This window comes from Stegostoma tigrinum, unplaced genomic scaffold (genome assembly GCF_030684315.1).
Source record: "Stegostoma tigrinum isolate sSteTig4 unplaced genomic scaffold, sSteTig4.hap1 scaffold_291, whole genome shotgun sequence".
In the NCBI taxonomy this organism is placed as follows: Eukaryota; Metazoa; Chordata; class Chondrichthyes; order Orectolobiformes; family Stegostomatidae; genus Stegostoma; species Stegostoma tigrinum.
In genome coordinates, this window is record NW_026728219.1 from 117,501 (window position 1) to 140,000 (window position 22,500).

General features: G+C 52.7%; 1 protein-coding gene across 10 annotated transcripts in view; it reads left to right on the top strand.

Annotated features, from left to right (window-relative positions):
* Window positions 1-22,500, top strand: part of LOC125447967 (dedicator of cytokinesis protein 5-like) — a 135,257-nt gene that overhangs the window by 106,296 nt on the left and 6,461 nt on the right. For 8 of the 10 annotated variants that reach the window (XM_059643850.1, XM_059643847.1, XM_059643849.1 and 5 more), the window contains 7 exons: window positions 13,656-13,832; window positions 14,519-14,602; window positions 17,226-17,363; window positions 17,833-17,990; window positions 19,484-19,655; window positions 21,039-21,153; window positions 22,375-22,490. In XM_059643850.1, coding sequence (XP_059499833.1) covers window positions 13,656-13,832; window positions 14,519-14,602; window positions 17,226-17,363; window positions 17,833-17,990; window positions 19,484-19,655; window positions 21,039-21,153; window positions 22,375-22,490 — 960 coding nt within the window. Of the gene's footprint in view, window positions 1-13,655; window positions 13,833-14,518; window positions 14,603-15,504; window positions 15,900-17,225; window positions 17,364-17,832; window positions 17,991-19,483; window positions 19,656-21,038; window positions 21,154-22,374; window positions 22,491-22,500 lie in introns of those variants that run through there. The other 2 variants (XM_059643853.1, XM_059643855.1) reach the window with 2 other exon arrangements.

Consider the following 22,500-nt stretch of genomic DNA (forward strand, 5'->3'; position numbering starts at 1 on the left):
AAACTCACACACACTCTCAAACTCACACACACTCTCAAACTCACACACACTCTCAAACTCACACACACTCTCAAACTCACACACACTCTCAAACTCACACACACACACACACTCTCACACAGACACTCTCTCACACACACACACACTCTCACACAGACACTCTCTCACACTCACACACGCACACTCTCACACGCACACACTGCACACACACACACACTCCCTCACTCAAACTCACACACACACTCACACACTCACACAGACACACACACTCACACACTCACACACACTCACACACTCACACACACTCTCACTCACTCACACTCTCGCTGACACACACACACACTCACACAGATACACACACTCACTCACACACACACTCACTCACACTCAAACTCACACTCACGCACACACTCACACACACACTCACACTCACACAGACACACACACGCACTCACACTCACACTCTCACACACACACATACTCACACACTCACACACTCTCACTGACATACACACACTCACACAGACACGCACACTCACTCAACCACACACACATACACTCACACTCACTCACACACACACACACTCTCACCCACCCACCCACACACACACACACACAGACACACACACACACACACAAACTCACACACTCACACTCACACACACACACAAACTCTCACTCACACACACACCCACACAGACACACATACTCACTCACTCACACACACACTTACTCACTCACACTCAAACTCACACTCACTCACACTCACTCACACTCACTCACACACACTCACACACACTCACACACTCTCACACACTCTCACACACTCTCACACACTCTCACACACTCTCACACACTCTCACACACTCTCACACACTCTCACACACTCTCACACACTCTCACACACACACTCACACTCTCACACTCTCACACACTCACACACTCACACACTCACACACTCTCACACTCTCACACTCTCACACTCTCACACACACACACACTCACACTCTCACACTCTCACACTCTCACACTCTCACACACTCACACACTCACACACTCTCACACTCTCACACTCTCACACTCTCACACTCTCACACACTCACACTCTCACACTCTCACACTCTCACACACTCACACACTCACACACTCTCACACTCTCACACTCACACACTCACACACTCACACACTCACACACTCACACACTCACACACTCACACACTCTCACACTCTCACACTCTCACACTCTCACACTCTCACACACTCACACACTCACACTCTCACACACTCACACACTCACACACTCACACACTCACACACTCACACACTCACACACTCACACACTCACACACTCACACACTCACACACACTCTCACTCTCACACTCTCGCTGACACACACACACACTCACACAGATACACACACTCACTCACACACACACTCACTCACACTCAAACTCACACTCACGCACACACTCACACACACACTCACACAGACACACACACGCACTCACACTCACACTCTCACACACACACATACTCACACACACACACTCTCACACACACACTCTCACACACACACTCTCACACACACACTCTCACACACACACTCTCACACACACACTCTCACACACACACTCTCACACACACACTCTCACACACACACTCTCACACACACACTCTCACACACACACTCTCACACACACACTCTCACACACACACTCTCACACACACACTCTCACACACACACTCTCACACACACACTCTCACACACACACTCTCACACACACACTCTCACACACACACTCTCACACACACACTCTCACACACACACTCTCACACACACACTCTCACACACACACTCTCACACACACACTCTCACACACACACTCTCACACACACACTCTCACACACACACTCTCACACACACACTCTCACACACACACTCTCACACACACACTCTCACACACACACTCTCACACACACACTCTCACACACACACTCTCACACACACACTCTCACACACACACTCTCACACACACACTCTCACACACACACTCTCACACACACACTCTCACACACACACTCTCACACACACACTCTCACACACACACTCTCACTCACACACTCTCACTCACACACTCTCACTCACACACTCTCACACACACACTCTCACTCACACACTCTCACACACACACTCTCACACACACACTCTCACACACACACTCTCACTCACACACTCTCACTCACACACTCTCACTCACACACTCTCACTCACACACTCTCACTCACACACTCTCACTCACACACTCTCACTCACACACTCTCACTCACACACTCTCACTCACACACTCTCACTCACACACTCTCACTCACACACTCTCACTCACACACTCTCACTCACACACTCTCACTCACACACTCTCACTCACACACTCTCACTCACACACTCTCACTCACACACTCTCACTCACACACTCTCACTCACACACTCTCACTCACACACTCTCACTCACACACTCTCACTCACACACTCTCACTCACACACTCTCACTCACACACTCTCACTCACACACTCTCACTCACACACTCTCACTCACACACTCTCACTCACACACTCTCACTCACACACTCTCACTCACACACTCTCACTCACACACTCTCACTCACACACTCTCACTCACACACTCTCACTCACACACTCTCACTCACACACTCTCACTCACACACTCTCACTCACACACTCTCACTCACACACTCTCACTCACACACTCTCACTCACACACTCTCACTCACACACTCTCACTCACACACTCTCACTCACACACTCTCACTCACACACTCTCACTCACACACTCTCACTCACACACTCTCACTCACACACTCTCACTCACACACTCTCACTCACACACTCTCACTCACACACTCTCACTCACACACTCTCACTCACACACTCTCACTCACACACTCTCACTCACACACTCTCACTCACACACTCTCACTCACACACTCTCACTCACACACTCTCACTCACACACTCTCACTCACACACTCTCACTCACACACTCTCACTCACACACTCTCACTCACACACTCTCACTCACACACTCTCACTCACACACTCTCACTCACACACTCTCACTCACACACTCTCACTCACACACTCTCACTCACACACTCTCACTCACACACTCTCACTCACACACTCTCACTCACACACTCTCACTCACACACTCTCACTCACACACTCTCACTCACACACTCTCACTCACACACTCTCACTCACACACTCTCACTCACACACTCTCACTCACACACTCTCACTCACACACTCTCACTCACACACTCTCACTCACACACTCTCACTCACACACTCTCACTCACACACTCTCACTCACACACTCTCACTCACACACTCTCACTCACACACTCTCACTCACACACTCTCACTCACACACTCTCACTCACACACTCTCACTCACACACTCTCACTCACACACTCTCACTCACACACTCTCACTCACACACTCTCACTCACACACTCTCACTCACACACTCTCACTCACACACTCTCACTCACACACTCTCACTCACACACTCTCACTCACACACTCTCACTCACACACTCTCACTCACACACTCTCACTCACACACTCTCACTCACACACTCTCACTCACACACTCTCACTCACACACTCTCACTCACACACTCTCACTCACACACTCTCACTCACACACTCTCACTCACACACTCTCACTCACACACTCTCACTCACACACTCTCACTCACACACTCTCACTCACACACTCTCACTCACACACTCTCACTCACACACTCTCACTCACACACTCTCACTCACACACTCTCACTCACACACTCTCACTCACACACTCTCACTCACACACTCTCACTCACACACTCTCACTCACACACTCTCACTCACACACTCTCACTCACACACTCTCACTCACACACTCTCACTCACACACTCTCACTCACACACTCTCACTCACACACTCTCACTCACACACTCTCACTCACACACTCTCACTCACACACTCTCACTCACACACTCTCACTCACACACTCTCACTCACACACTCTCACTCACACACTCTCACTCACACACTCTCACTCACACACTCTCACTCACACACTCTCACTCACACACTCTCACTCACACACTCTCACTCACACACTCTCACTCACACACTCTCACTCACACACTCTCACTCACACACTCTCACTCACACACTCTCACTCACACACTCTCACTCACACACTCTCACTCACACACTCTCACTCACACACTCTCACTCACACACTCTCACTCACACACTCTCACTCACACACTCTCACTCACACACTCTCACTCACACACTCTCACTCACACACTCTCACTCACACACTCTCACTCACACACTCTCACTCACACACTCTCACTCACACACTCTCACTCACACACTCTCACTCACACACTCTCACTCACACACTCTCACTCACACACTCTCACTCACACACTCTCACTCACACACTCTCACTCACACACTCTCACTCACACACTCTCACTCACACACTCTCACTCACACACTCTCACTCACACACTCTCACTCACACACTCTCACTCACACACTCTCACTCACACACTCTCACTCACACACTCTCACTCACACACTCTCACTCACACACTCTCACTCACACACTCTCACTCACACACTCTCACTCACACACTCTCACTCACACACTCTCACTCACACACTCTCACTCACACACTCTCACTCACACACTCTCACTCACACACTCTCACTCACACACTCTCACTCACACACTCTCACTCACACACTCTCACTCACACACTCTCACTCACACACTCTCACTCACACACTCTCACTCACACACTCTCACTCACACACTCTCACTCACACACTCTCACTCACACACTCTCACTCACACACTCTCACTCACACACTCTCACTCACACACTCTCACTCACACACTCTCACTCACACACTCTCACTCACACACTCTCACTCACACACTCTCACTCACACACTCTCACTCACACACTCTCACTCACACACTCTCACTCACACACTCTCACTCACACACTCTCACTCACACACTCTCACTCACACACTCTCACTCACACACTCTCACTCACACACTCTCACTCACACACTCTCACTCACACACTCTCACTCACACACTCTCACTCACACACTCTCACTCACACACTCTCACTCACACACTCTCACTCACACACTCTCACTCACACACTCTCACTCACACACTCTCACTCACACACTCTCACTCACACACTCTCACTCACACACTCTCACTCACACACTCTCACTCACACACTCTCACTCACACACTCTCACTCACACACTCTCACTCACACACTCTCACTCACACACTCTCACTCACACACTCTCACTCACACACTCTCACTCACACACTCTCACTCACACACTCTCACTCACACACTCTCACTCACACACTCTCACTCACACACTCTCACTCACACACTCTCACTCACACACTCTCACTCACACACTCTCACTCACACACTCTCACTCACACACTCTCACTCACACACTCTCACTCACACACTCTCACTCACACACTCTCACTCACACACTCTCACTCACACACTCTCACTCACACACTCTCACTCACACACTCTCACTCACACACTCTCACTCACACACTCTCACTCACACACTCTCACTCACACACTCTCACTCACACACTCTCACTCACACACTCTCACTCACACACTCTCACTCACACACTCTCACTCACACACTCTCACTCACACACTCTCACTCACACACTCTCACTCACACACTCTCACTCACACACTCTCACTCACACACTCTCACTCACACACTCTCACTCACACACTCTCACTCACACACTCTCACTCACACACTCTCACTCACACACTCTCACTCACACACTCTCACTCACACACTCTCACTCACACACTCTCACTCACACACTCTCACTCACACACTCTCACTCACACACTCTCACTCACACACTCTCACTCACACACTCTCACTCACACACTCTCACTCACACACTCTCACTCACACACTCTCACTCACACACTCTCACTCACACACTCTCACTCACACACTCTCACTCACACACTCTCACTCACACACTCTCACTCACACACTCTCACTCACACACTCTCACTCACACACTCTCACTCACACACTCTCACTCACACACTCTCACTCACACACTCTCACTCACACACTCTCACTCACACACTCTCACTCACACACTCTCACTCACACACTCTCACTCACACACTCTCACTCACACACTCTCACTCACACACTCTCACTCACACACTCTCACTCACACACTCTCACTCACACACTCTCACTCACACACTCTCACTCACACACTCTCACTCACACACTCTCACTCACACACTCTCACTCACACACTCTCACTCACACACTCTCACTCACACACTCTCACTCACACACTCTCACTCACACACTCTCACTCACACACTCTCACTCACACACTCTCACTCACACACTCTCACTCACACACTCTCACTCACACACTCTCACTCACACACTCTCACTCACACACTCTCACTCACACACTCTCACTCACACACTCTCACTCACACACTCTCACTCACACACTCTCACTCACACACTCTCACTCACACACTCTCACTCACACACTCTCACTCACACACTCTCACTCACACACTCTCACTCACACACTCTCACTCACACACTCTCACTCACACACTCTCACTCACACACTCTCACTCACACACTCTCACTCACACACTCTCACTCACACACTCTCACTCACACACTCTCACTCACACACTCTCACTCACACACTCTCACTCACACACTCTCACTCACACACTCTCACTCACACACTCTCACTCACACACTCTCACTCACACACTCTCACTCACACACTCTCACTCACACACTCTCACTCACACACTCTCACTCACACACTCTCACTCACACACTCTCACTCACACACTCTCACTCACACACTCTCACTCACACACTCTCACTCACACACTCTCACTCACACACTCTCACTCACACACTCTCACTCACACACTCTCACTCACACACTCTCACTCACACACTCTCACTCACACACTCTCACTCACACACTCTCACTCACACACTCTCACTCACACACTCTCACTCACACACTCTCACTCACACACTCTCACTCACACACTCTCACTCACACACTCTCACTCACACACTCTCACTCACACACTCTCACTCACACACTCTCACTCACACACTCTCACTCACACACTCTCACTCACACACTCTCACTCACACACTCTCACTCACACACTCTCACTCACACACTCTCACTCACACACTCTCACTCACACACTCTCACTCACACACTCTCACTCACACACTCTCACTCACACACTCTCACTCACACACTCTCACTCACACACTCTCACTCACACACTCTCACTCACACACTCTCACTCACACACTCTCACTCACACACTCTCACTCACACACTCTCACTCACACACTCTCACTCACACACTCTCACTCACACACTCTCACTCACACACTCTCACTCACACACTCTCACTCACACACTCTCACTCACACACTCTCACTCACACACTCTCACTCACACACTCTCACTCACACACTCTCACTCACACACTCTCACTCACACACTCTCACTCACACACTCTCACTCACACACTCTCACTCACACACTCTCACTCACACACTCTCACTCACACACTCTCACTCACACACTCTCACTCACACACTCTCACTCACACACTCTCACTCACACACTCTCACTCACACACTCTCACTCACACACTCTCACTCACACACTCTCACTCACACACTCTCACTCACACACTCTCACTCACACACTCTCACTCACACACTCTCACTCACACACTCTCACTCACACACTCTCACTCACACACTCTCACTCACACACTCTCACTCACACACTCTCACTCACACACTCTCACTCACACACTCTCACTCACACACTCTCACTCACACACTCTCACTCACACACTCTCACTCACACACTCTCACTCACACACTCTCACTCACACACTCTCACTCACACACTCTCACTCACACACTCTCACTCACACACTCTCACTCACACACTCTCACTCACACACTCTCACTCACACACTCTCACTCACACACTCTCACTCACACACTCTCACTCACACACTCTCACTCACACACTCTCACTCACACACTCTCACTCACACACTCTCACTCACACACTCTCACTCACACACTCTCACTCACACACTCTCACTCACACACTCTCACTCACACACTCTCACTCACACACTCTCACTCACACACTCTCACTCACACACTCTCACTCACACACTCTCACTCACACACTCTCACTCACACACTCTCACTCACACACTCTCACTCACACACTCTCACTCACACACTCTCACTCACACACTCTCACTCACACACTCTCACTCACACACTCTCACTCACACACTCTCACTCACACACTCTCACTCACACACTCTCACTCACACACTCTCACTCACACACTCTCACTCACACACTCTCACTCACACACTCTCACTCACACACTCTCACTCACACACTCTCACTCACACACTCTCACTCACACACTCTCACTCACACACTCTCACTCACACACTCTCACTCACACACTCTCACTCACACACTCTCACTCACACACTCTCACTCACACACTCTCACTCACACACTCTCACTCACACACTCTCACTCACACACTCTCACTCACACACTCTCACTCACACACTCTCACTCACACACTCTCACTCACACACTCTCACTCACACACTCTCACTCACACACTCTCACTCACACACTCTCACTCACACACTCTCACTCACACACTCTCACTCACACACTCTCACTCACACACTCTCACTCACACACTCTCACTCACACACTCTCACTCACACACTCTCACTCACACACTCTCACTCACACACTCTCACTCACACACTCTCACTCACACACTCTCACTCACACACTCTCACTCACACACTCTCACTCACACACTCTCACTCACACACTCTCACTCACACACTCTCACTCACACACTCTCACTCACACACTCTCACTCACACACTCTCACTCACACACTCTCACTCACACACTCTCACTCACACACTCTCACTCACACACTCTCACTCACACACTCTCACTCACACACTCTCACTCACACACTCTCACTCACACACTCTCACTCACACACTCTCACTCACACACTCTCACTCACACACTCTCACTCACACACTCTCACTCACACACTCTCACTCACACACTCTCACTCACACACTCTCACTCACACACTCTCACTCACACACTCTCACTCACACACTCTCACTCACACACTCTCACTCACACACTCTCACTCACACACTCTCACTCACACACTCTCACTCACACACTCTCACTCACACACTCTCACTCACACACTCTCACTCACACACTCTCACTCACACACTCTCACTCACACACTCTCACTCACACACTCTCACTCACACACTCTCACTCACACACTCTCACTCACACACTCTCACTCACACACTCTCACTCACACACTCTCACTCACACACTCTCACTCACACACTCTCACTCACACACTCTCACTCACACACTCTCACTCACACACTCTCACTCACACACTCTCACTCACACACTCTCACTCACACACTCTCACTCACACACTCTCACTCACACACTCTCACTCACACACTCTCACTCACACACTCTCACTCACACACTCTCACTCACACACTCTCACTCACACACTCTCACTCACACACTCTCACTCACACACTCTCACTCACACACTCTCACTCACACACTCTCACTCACACACTCTCACTCACACACTCTCACTCACACACTCTCACTCACACACTCTCACTCACACACTCTCACTCACACACTCTCACTCACACACTCTCACTCACACACTCTCACTCACACACTCTCACTCACACACTCTCACTCACACACTCTCACTCACACACTCTCACTCACACACTCTCACTCACACACTCTCACTCACACACTCTCACTCACACACTCTCACTCACACACTCTCACTCACACACTCTCACTCACACACTCTCACTCACACACTCTCACTCACACACTCTCACTCACACACTCTCACTCACACACTCTCACTCACACACTCTCACTCACACACTCTCACTCACACACTCTCACTCACACACTCTCACTCACACACTCTCACTCACACACTCTCACTCACACACTCTCACTCACACACTCTCACTCACACACTCTCACTCACACACTCTCACTCACACACTCTCACTCACACACTCTCACTCACACACTCTCACTCACACACTCTCACTCACACACTCTCACTCACACACTCTCACTCACACACTCTCACTCACACACTCTCACTCACACACTCTCACTCACACACTCTCACTCACACACTCTCACTCACACACTCTCACTCACACACTCTCACTCACACACTCTCACTCACACACTCTCACTCACACACTCTCACTCACACACTCTCACTCACACACTCTCACTCACACACTCTCACTCACACACTCTCACTCACACACTCTCACTCACACACTCTCACTCACACACTCTCACTCACACACTCTCACTCACACACTCTCACTCACACACTCTCACTCACACACTCTCACTCACACACTCTCACTCACACACTCTCACTCACACACTCTCACTCACACACTCTCACTCACACACTCTCACTCACACACTCTCACTCACACACTCTCACTCACACACTCTCACTCACACACTCTCACTCACACACTCTCACTCACACACTCTCACTCACACACTCTCACTCACACACTCTCACTCACACACTCTCACTCACACACTCTCACTCACACACTCTCACTCACACACTCTCACTCACACACTCTCACTCACACACTCTCACTCACACACTCTCACTCACACACTCTCACTCACACACTCTCACTCACACACTCTCACTCACACACTCTCACTCACACACTCTCACTCACACACTCTCACTCACACACTCTCACTCACACACTCTCACTCACACACTCTCACTCACACACTCTCACTCACACACTCTCACTCACACACTCTCACTCACACACTCTCACTCACACACTCTCACTCACACACTCTCACTCACACACTCTCACTCACACACTCTCACTCACACACTCTCACTCACACACTCTCACTCACACACTCTCACTCACACACTCTCACTCACACACTCTCACTCACACACTCTCACTCACACACTCTCACTCACACACTCTCACTCACACACTCTCACTCACACACTCTCACTCACACACTCTCACTCACACACTCTCACTCACACACTCTCACTCACACACTCTCACTCACACACTCTCACTCACACACTCTCACTCACACACTCTCACTCACACACTCTCACTCACACACTCTCACTCACACACTCTCACTCACACACTCTCACTCACACACTCTCACTCACACACTCTCACTCACACACTCTCACTCACACACTCTCACTCACACACTCTCACTCACACACTCTCACTCACACACTCTCACTCACACACTCTCACTCACACACTCTCACTCACACACTCTCACTCACACACTCTCACTCACACACTCTCACTCACACACTCTCACTCACACACTCTCACTCACACACTCTCACTCACACACTCTCACTCACACACTCTCACTCACACACTCTCACTCACACACTCTCACTCACACACTCTCACTCACACACTCTCACTCACACACTCTCACTCACACACTCTCACTCACACACTCTCACTCACACACTCTCACTCACACACTCTCACTCACACACTCTCACTCACACACTCTCACTCACACACTCTCACTCACACACTCTCACTCACACACTCTCACTCACACACTCTCACTCACACACTCTCACTCACACACTCTCACTCACACACTCTCACTCACACACTCTCACTCACACACTCTCACTCACACACTCTCACTCACACACTCTCACTCACACACTCTCACTCACACACTCTCACTCACACACTCTCACTCACACACTCTCACTCACACACTCTCACTCACACACTCTCACTCACACACTCTCACTCACACACTCTCACTCACACACTCTCACTCACACACTCTCACTCACACACTCTCACTCACACACTCTCACTCACACACTCTCACTCACACACTCTCACTCACACACTCTCACTCACACACTCTCACTCACACACTCTCACTCACACACTCTCACTCACACACTCTCACTCACACACTCTCACTCACACACTCTCACTCACACACTCTCACTCACACACTCTCACTCACACACTCTCACTCACACACTCTCACTCACACACTCTCACTCACACACTCTCACTCACACACTCTCACTCACACACTCTCACTCACACACTCTCACTCACACACTCTCACTCACACACACTCTCTCTCTCACACACACTCTCTCTCTCACACACACTCTCTCTCTCACACACACTCTCACTCTCACACACACTCTCACTCTCACACACACTCTCTCTCACACACACTCTCTCTCACACACACTCTCTCTCACACACACACACACACACACACAAACTCTCACACTTTCTCTCTCTCACACATACACACTGTCTCACACACTCACACACACTCACACACTCTCACACACAGACACTCACACGCACACACATACACACACACACTCTTTCACACACACACACACACACACACACAAACTCTCACACTTTCTCTCTCTCACACATACACACTGTCTCACACACACACACACACTCACTCACACACACTCACACGCTCTCACACACAGACACTCACACGCACACACATACACACACACACAGACACTCACACGCACACACATACACACACACACTCTTTCACACACACACACACACACACACACAAACTCTCACACTTTCTCTCTCTCACACATACACACTGTCTCACACACACACACACACACACTCACTCACACACACTCACACGCTCTCACACACAGACACTCACACGCACACACATACACACACACACAGACACTCACACGCACACACATACACACACACACTCTTTCACACACACACACACACACACACACAAACTCTCACACTTTCTCTCTCTCACACATACACACTGTCTCACACACACACACACACACACTCACTCACACACACTCACACGCTCTCACACACAGACACTCACACGCACACACATACACACACACACTCTCTCACACACACACTCTTTCACACACACACACACACAAACTGAAACACACACACAAACTCACACTTTCTCTCTCTCACACACACACTGTCTCACACTCACTCACACACACTCGCACACACTCACACACACACACTCGCACTCACTCACACACAGACACACTCACACACAGACACGCACACACACACTCACACACACAGACACACACAGACACACTCACGCACACACACACCGAAGGCAGGGTTGAGAACCAATATACCTTTGCCTCCTCCCACCTGTCCCCCAGGAGGAGATTAGCCCTCTGGAGAATGCCATCGAGACCATGGAACGGACAAATGAAAGGATTAGCAACATGGTCCAACAGCATGCCTGGGACAGCTCGCTCCCTGCCCACCCCCTCTCCATGCTCCTCTCTGGAATAGTCGACGCTGGAGTGATGGGCGGGCTGGCCAACTATGAGAAGGTATGCCCACGTGGATCGGAGCGAGGCTGGCGGCGAAGGTGGGGGTGGGGGCCGTTGCGTGGAGATCATCCGCTTGGATTGTGTCGGGCACACAGGGACCCTGCCAGCTAAGGGCCACAGGCATCGCTCTCCAGGCAAACAAAAAACAGAGACAATCAGGACAGGACGGCAAGAATGCCCGATCTTCGAGGGGAGCTACCGTTAAAATTGCTGGAGAATAGAGGGGTTCGTCAGGCGCCAACGGATGATCGATGTGGGCATCTCCATGGGTGGGGGTAGAGGTCGTCCCTTAGCTACAATCGGGCCCTTTTTTTGGATTACCCATAACTCCCTCCAGAGCGAATGTGGTGCTGTGGCAGCTCGAAATGCGGCGTTTTTGCGCGCGTGTCCTGACGAGAGCGAAGCATCCTCTTCCACACCTTAATGGAACCAAACTGTGGTGGCCACCAGCACATGGGAACCAGACTCCCCACCACCGCCCCCCCCCCCCCCCCCCCCCCCACCCCCCTGATCTTCAGCTCTCGTTCGGATCCACCCCCCACCCACCCCCCTGACCTCGGGCTGACTCTATGTTGCGGCTGAGTGGGCTACGAGTCCGTCTCCAGTTTGTTGGGGGTTTTTTCACTCTCTCTTTCTCTCTCTCTCTCTCTCTCTCCTTTTCTGTTCTTTTCTGCTTCGCCTCCCAGGCGTTCTTCCATTCAAAGTACCTTCAGGAGCATCCCGAAGATCGAGACAAAATTGACATGTTGAAGCAACAAATCGCATTGCAGGTAGGTGGCTTGCGTCAAAGGGGTAAATGCAAAGCCGGGGTGGGGGGCAAATCTCTCAGCCCTGTTTCTCCAACCCCCACCCCTGCGCAGGCAAACGGCTTCAAGGGATTTACCCATCGCCATCGAGCGGCTCAGCCGTGGGGCTGAAGGGCCTCATTACACTCCACTTGAAGGGGCAATTGTGAACCGGCGAGGTGGGGGCAGGGGGTTGGGGGGGGTGGGGGAGATGAATTTTTAATTTCAGGCTTTAGTTTGAATCCCGTCAGTTGAAGGGGGGTGTTGGTGGGTTTGAACCCATTCTTGCCCACCCTCACTCTGGCCGCAAGGCTCTCTGGACGCCAAGTCCAGAGCCGGGGGGGGGGGTGATTTCGATGACGCTACCATCCCTGGTTTCCAATCCCTTCGATCAGACCCATTTCCCCAAATGGATTAGGGAATCATGCGTGGCCAACACAGTCATACACCACCAAAACAGACCATTCGGCCCACCTCGTCCATACTAACCGCACATCCTAAATTAATTTGGTCCCATTTGGCCCATATCCCTCTAAACCCTTCCTATCCATGTACCCATCCAGATGCCTTTTAAATGCTGTCCCTGTACCAGCCCCCACCCCTTCCTCTGGCAGCTCATTCCCTACACGCACCACCCTCTGTGTGAAAAAGTTACCCCCAGGCCCCTTTCCCCTTAAAACTATGCCCCTCCAGTTTTGGACTCCCCCCACTCTTCACTATTCACCCTGTCCATGCCCCTCATGCTGTTATAAACCTCTATAAGGTCACCCCCTCAGCCTCCGACGCTCCGGGGAAAACAGCCCCAGCCTCTCCCTGTAGCTCAAACCCTCCAACATCCTGTAAATCTTTTCTGAACCCTTTCCAGTTTAACAACATCCTTCCTGTAGCAGGGAGACCGGGATTGAACGCAGTATTCCAAAAGGGGCCCTGACCAATGTCCTGTAGAGCTGCAACATGACCCTCCCAACTCCCTCTACTCAACGCACTGACCGATAAAGGCGAGCGTACCGAATGCCCCCTTCATCACCCTGTGATGCCAGTTGTGAATGTCAGGTAAATGAATATTAGCGGCGAGGGCGGCGCTGAGAGGCTGTTTCGCAGCGACCCCAGGGTTGGACAGTCGGTGACAGGGTCTTTGGATGAAGGGATAATACTTTACCTCAAGGTTTAAGGAAGAGGTTTGCGCAATTTTAGTTCAAGGCAGGAATATTCCGAGCAGTTTTGGTCCTCACACAGTTGGAAGAATGTTTCAGAGATAATGGGAACTGCAGATGCTGGAGAATCCGAGATAGTACGGCGTGGAGCTGGATGAACGCAGCAGGCCGAGCGGCGTCTTCAGGAGGCCTAGGCCCGAAACGTCAGCTTTTGTGCTCCTGAGATGCTGCTGGGCCTGCTGTGTCCATCCAGCTCCACACTTTGTTATCTCTGAGATAGGAAGGATATGATTGTATTGTGAGGATGGGGCGGAACTGTTCCTCTTTCTAAAGTGAACGGGGCCTACTGGGATTATCGCTGGGCTCACATCCTACTCTGGTGCATGATGGAATTTGAATTTGACGAAAATAGAGGCAGAGGGGCCGTAGTTTTAAGGGAAAAGGCGGGAGGTTTTGAAGAGGGTTTTAGGAACGGGTTTTGACCCAGAATGTGGTGGGGCAGGTGGAGCGCACTGCCCATACCGACAGAAACAGAAGCCCAGCGACGGCTGATGAACTATTTCTCCAAGAAAGTTGAAAGAGCGTGGGGAAACCGACTGGGAATGGATAGGGCGCTCGCTGGCTAGCATAGACGGGCCGAAGGGCCAATCTCTTCGCTGTTAGAAGTTCCGGAGATAAGGAAGGACACCTCCTTGCTCCGGGAGTGGGGACCGTGCGGAGCTTCCTGACGGCTTAAGGCCGGGACGGGCGGAGGTTGTCGGCGGCGAGCGGCCGACAGAGCAGTAGATGGGCTGAGTGGCCCATTGGCGCTGTCAAACGGGGCCGCGAGGCGCCTGTGCCCTGACCCCTGGCAGGAAGGAAATCCGCTGGCAGTACCCGGCCCGGCCTACTCATGACTCCAGACCCCAACTCCTCTGGAAAGGGCCTCATCCAAACCACGCCAGCTTGAGGGGCGGCCGAGAGATGCCAATTTTACCGTCAAGCATTGTAAAGGGAATTCCACTGGGAGAAAATTAAGTCCATTTCAGGAATGTCGTCGGAGTGGATAGCATATGTTCAAAGATGGTTTAAGGATCCGGGTGAGGGAGGGTTCGGAATGACGGATCCTCCCTGGGGAGTGGTAATCAGTTGGGAGAGCTTTCCAGCGGCCTGGCAATTTGGAGGCGAGGACAAATTTCGGAAAGGACGAGCGTTTGGGGAGAAATGGGCACTCACCGGGTTGCCGATGGGCTGAATGGCCTGGTTTGGGGTGGAGCTGCACCCTGCCACAGGGCTACTCCACAAATGGGCATTTGTGAGGGTGGAGGATGTTGTTGGTGGGGGGGGGGGCATTAGCGTCAGGGCAGGGTAACCTCCCCCCCCACCCCCCCAACAACTGTTTTAATTTTGCCTCGAACTCACGGCCTGCTCCCGTCTCTTTCCCTACTCCTCCCTCCCTCCCCTCGATCTCCCAGATCCCGCTGCTGACGGAGGGGATACGGATCCACGAGGAGAAGTCAATGGAGGAACTGAGACCGCTCCACAACTGGCTCGTTTCCTGCTTCAAGGAGCTGAAGGAGAAGGTCGAGAAACTCTACGGCGTCATTACCCTGGTGGGTTGGCACCTTGGCATTGCCGGGCCGACGTTCCCCCCACCCCACCCTCTCCCATCACCAGCCCCCACCCCCATGTTTCTGCCAAGCTGGCACCGCCCATGCTGGGAGATCGCACGCGCCGTGGGCCTGCGCCCAGCTGCATGGTTGTGGGGGGAGGTGGAGGTACCGGCGCTCCCCTCCTGGCCCATCTACCCCCTTTCCCCCCCAACCACCTATTGGGGTCGGACATCGACGCCGACCCTTGGCCCAGTTCGACAGCTCTGCCGAGGCTTGGTTCACCCAAGCCCCTCACCCCTACAACTCCCCACCCTGGGCAGACTCCGGGCGCACCCCACGACCGTCGCAGGGATGGTGAGGAGGGGTTGGCGCTTCTTTTGCGGGGTGGGCGAGGTTGAACCTTCAGCAACCGTTTTGACCGTCTCCCCCCAACAACACCCCACCCCCCGCCCCCTCCCCCCCCACCCAGGCTCCCTCTCTCATCGACAGGAAGCGAAGCCGGTCGGGATCTGTGGTACTGCCCTACATCATGCCGGCCACACTGTGGCGCCACTCCACCATCTCGCTGTCTTCGACGGCAGTGCCGGGCTCCTCCGATGGCCCGTCCTCGCGCCCGGCATCGGACGGGTAGGTGCGGCCTCCGGTTGGCGGGAGGGTCGTCGGGGTGTGGGGGGGCAGCCACCCCCATCTGGGCCTCCACCTGGCCCATTGGCTCCCAGCGAGTGGGGGTTTGGTTGGGGGTGGGGGGGGGTGGTTTGGTTGGGCGGGCAGTTGGTGGAGCTGTGGGGTTGTGGGGGGTTGGGGTCCTCTCCACTGGACGAGCGACCCCCAAGGTTGCCCAGATCGAACGCCCGAATGCCTCCCGATTGTCCCTGAGAGAGAGAGAGAGAGAGAGAGAGAAAGGGGTCCAATTGGAGGTCACAAACCCCAATGACCCACCCTCCACTTGCCCCTGCACCACCCCCCCACCTCCCCGGTGCCCCGTCATTTGGCCGGACCCTGCATCTCGGGCCGCAGCCAGAATGCCGTGAACGGGGCGGGGGGGGCCCCGTATCCAAGCAGAGATAGACCAGCCATCGGAGGCAGGCCGGGGTAGGTTCTCTCGACTGGTCTTGGGAAGGAGGAGTAGGCCGGGGCCTGTATTCATTTCGAACAATGAGAGGCGACCTTATTGAAACAAACGACCACCCTTCGGGGCTGGAAACCGGGCTACATGTGACTCCAGACCCACACAGCAATGAGGTTGACGCTGAACTCTGGGCAATAAATGCTACCCGAGCCAGCGATGTCCCTCAAAGGACCTGTCGGGGGTGGAGGGGCTGCGGAGAGGTTGTGTGCCCCCCCACTCCCTTGTGGGAGAGTCTTGGACCAGAGGTTGTCATCTCAGAATAAGGGGTCACCCATTGAAGGTGGCGATGAGGAGTGATTTCTCCTCTGAGAGGAGCTAAAGTGTGGAATTCCTCGCCGGACAGGGCTGTAGGGGCTGGGTTGTGAAGTGCATTCATGGCCCAGATGGGTTTTTAATCAGAAAGGGGGAAATCGAGGACTGTGGGGGAGTAGCAGCTCAGAGCTGATTGAACGCCGTGGGCCAAATGGCCTACATCAGCTCCAGCCCGTCGCAGATCTCCCCACAAAGAAGGGATCTCGGTAAAACTCTCAAGGGAAGAGGCTGACGGTGATCGCTGCCCGGCCGCTTGGCTGGGGGGTCTTGGACGCGGGGGCCATGTGTCGCAGACTGAGGGGTCGGCCATCTTGGATGGGCATGAAGAGCTAAGTAAAGAAGGGTTCCCTCTCCCCCAAGAGGATTTGTAGGGGGTGGGGGTTCTCGCTTTTGACCGCCTTCGCGATCTGAAGGTGGTTCAGAGTTTCCGGGATAGGGAGGGATCAGAAAAGGTCACCTCTCGGGGTGACAGACTGCCTCCCAGAAGCCTCAGGGGCAGAGCTCCAGTCCAGCCGTGTTGAGGTTGGGGGGTGGTGGTTTGGCGGGGCGGGGGGGGGGGGGGGGGGGGGGGACGAGGGGAGGTTCGAGTGCTTCCCAGTCGTGTCCCTCAGAAGGACGGGAGTGGGGGGCCGCTTTGAGATGGGGACCTGAGCTCAGAATCTTGGCCGCGTCTCTGCAGTTCCGTTTTGGACCCGCTGCTCGGACACAAAGTGGATGGGAGCCCAGGCAAGGATGACCAGAACCGCAGAGCGAATAAGGCCAGGAGGAAAGAACAGAACCTCAGCAAATCGCAGGTCATCTTTGAGAAAGAAACAAGGTCCGACCTCTCAAGGCCCAACATGGCCGAAACGGTACGTACATCCCTTCCTCTGCTTGCTTTGGCGTCCACTCCTTTTTGGCGTTGCTCACTTTGTTTCTTTCGATCCCAGGTGCCACCCGCCTATGATATCTCTGACGGCTGACGTTTTCCATTTTGCGCTCCTCAGGACACTTGGCAAGAGTGCCAAAGTTCTGACCATCGCAACAATTTAAACAGCTGGGGAGCCTGTGGCAGGCTAATGTTTCCTTTCCTTCCGTGGCAACGTTCGGACAACCGGATCGTTTCTCCCACTGGATTGACTTGTTGCTATTGTTTGAAACTTGGCACTCTTGCCAAGGGTCCTGATGAAGACAGGGCAGAACGCCTCAGTTTATTTGGTTTTAGGTGGTGATATCATGGTATTGCCAGAGGACTAGAAGTCCAGTTAACGCTCTGAGGACGTGAGTTTAAATCCTACCAGAGCAAGTAGAACATTAGCTTGTGTAGTGCTGGAACAGGCCCTTCGGCCCACTGGGTTTGTTCTGACCCATTCCAGACCAAACCCATCTCCCTGCGCGCAGTCCCTCTGCCTTCCGTCTGTGCATGTGTCTGCCTCTTAAACACTACCATTGTGTCAGTTTCGACCACTGCTACTGTTCGCACATTCCAGGCACCTACCCATAAAAAATTGTGCCTCGCACATCTCCTGTAAACCTCTCCCCCGGCTCACCTGAAACCTTTGCTCCCTAGTGTTTGACGTTTCTACTCTGGGGAAGAGACTCTGACAAGCCGTGCCCCTCGCAATTCGACAGATTCCTTTCACATCTGCCCTCGACTTGCTGTACGCCTCCTTTCCCACCTTATCCGCTCGTGTTGTCACTTACAGGGGGCTAGGGACATCCGCCCCAAAATCCCGCTGTGCATCAGCGCTCCTAAGGGGTCTTAAGGAATTTATAGTCAAGGTTGAACCCAATATAATTCCGGAGTTAAAAGTAAAATGGATGACCGGAAAGATCGCTCCACTTCGCTAACATCTGCTGGGGACGGAATTGGCCATTCTGCTCTCCAGCCCCACTGCATTGTGGGTGATCCTTAACCGCCCGCTGGGAGCCTGGGTGACGATTCCCAGCCTAACCGGGGAATTCAGCTTTTGGAGAAAAGATCCATTGGGATGACTGGATTTCTGTGCGGGATTAGTGCCCGGGGAGCGTGATTCTGAGGGACGCGCGCGCGCACACACACACACACACACACACACACACACACACAGAGAGGGTGGAAACACCTGGGGGTTGGTGGGGGCGGTGTTGTTGCCAGGGGATGGGTGACGGCGTGACGCTCGCCTGGTTCCCAAGGTATCATGAGCGTCAGAGATCGTTGTCGCGTTTTCTTGATGCCCCCGGAGAATCACAGTCACCATCTTCTGGTTGTATAGGTGGCGAGATATCGGCAACTGCGTCCCAAAAGTCTTCCGTTTGGTGATCGGCGCCAGTCTTCATTGCAAATCCACGCCTCGCAGATCACCGCAGCGGATGCCACATGGACTCTGAGTACATAATGGCCAGCTCGGCTCGCGCAGCGCTACAAATTTCTCTTCATCGTCCCGGCCTGCTCAGCGTGCTGTATTTTGTTTATCCTCTCTCGCTGTTCTCGCTTAATAAAAGCTCTTCGCTCCATTCCAGAACGTTCTGGGATCCTCCCCCACCCGCGCCCCCCCCCAAAACCCCGCGCCATCGCAATTCCAATGTTTGTTGATGATTTTGGAAAATCCAACCCCATTCGCTCCATTACAGATACTGAGGGATTCTATATGCAGTAGGACCTGGACACCATTCCCAGGCCTGAGCTGGTGAAAAGGGTTCGGGAGCAGAAACAAGGAGGTGGGGGAGAGAAAGATGCAAGGAGACCCGGGCGTCCCCTCGCACGCCAGTCGCTGAAAGCCAGGAGCAGCAGGGAATGAGGAACGCCAATGGGATGTTGGCCCCTCCATGGCGAGAGGATCGGAGTACAGGAGCAGGAATGCCCCTCTGTAATTGGTCGGGGAGAGACGGGACCACGGAGTATTGTGTGTGTGGGAGGTTTGGGGGGGGGTCTCCTTATCTGAGGGGAGGGGGCTCTGGCGAATGGAGGGCCAGCAGTGAAATGTTTCCCAGACAGATTCCTGGGATGGCATGGATTGATGGATGGAGAGAGACTGGATCGGGTTAGGATTATATTCACACGGAGTTTAGAAGAATTGTGGGGGTGGGGGCGGTTTTCAGGGGGGGTTGGTCCTGTAGAAACCTTTCAAGTGCTAAAGGGGACTAGACAGGTAAAGTATGTTCCTGATGACCCAGGGGAGAGCCCAGAACCAGAGGGTCATAGCCGAAGGATACAGAGATAGGACTGAGGTCAGCAGAAACATTTTGACCCAGAGAATTGAGAGGGTGGGGGGGGGAGTCTGTAGAATTCTCTACCACAGAAAGTGGGCAAGAGCTGAACCATCGGAAGCTTTCAGGATGGACTTGGATATAGTTCTCGGGGCTAAAGGGATAGAAGGGTGAAAGTGGGGAACGGGGGCTGAGTTTGATGAGCACCCTATGATTGAGGGCTGAATGGCTCCACCCCTTCTCTGACGTTTCTATGTGCCACCCAAGTGCCCAGGCAGGGACCATCTCCCAGCAAGGGCACCCGTCAACCCCCGAAACTGGGTGGCAATCGACGTTCCCATCAATCTGCGCCCGATCTGCTCTCATTTTGGGCCTCGCCTGACCCGTGCCTCTCTTTCACAGGTTACCCCGCGCTGCGGAGAGACCAGGAGAACGCACTGGGTCCTTGTGACGGACCCCCGCAGCCCCCTCCAAAGAGCAAACATTACCAAAATGGGAGCCAGAGGGACATGACCGAGGTAGCACTGA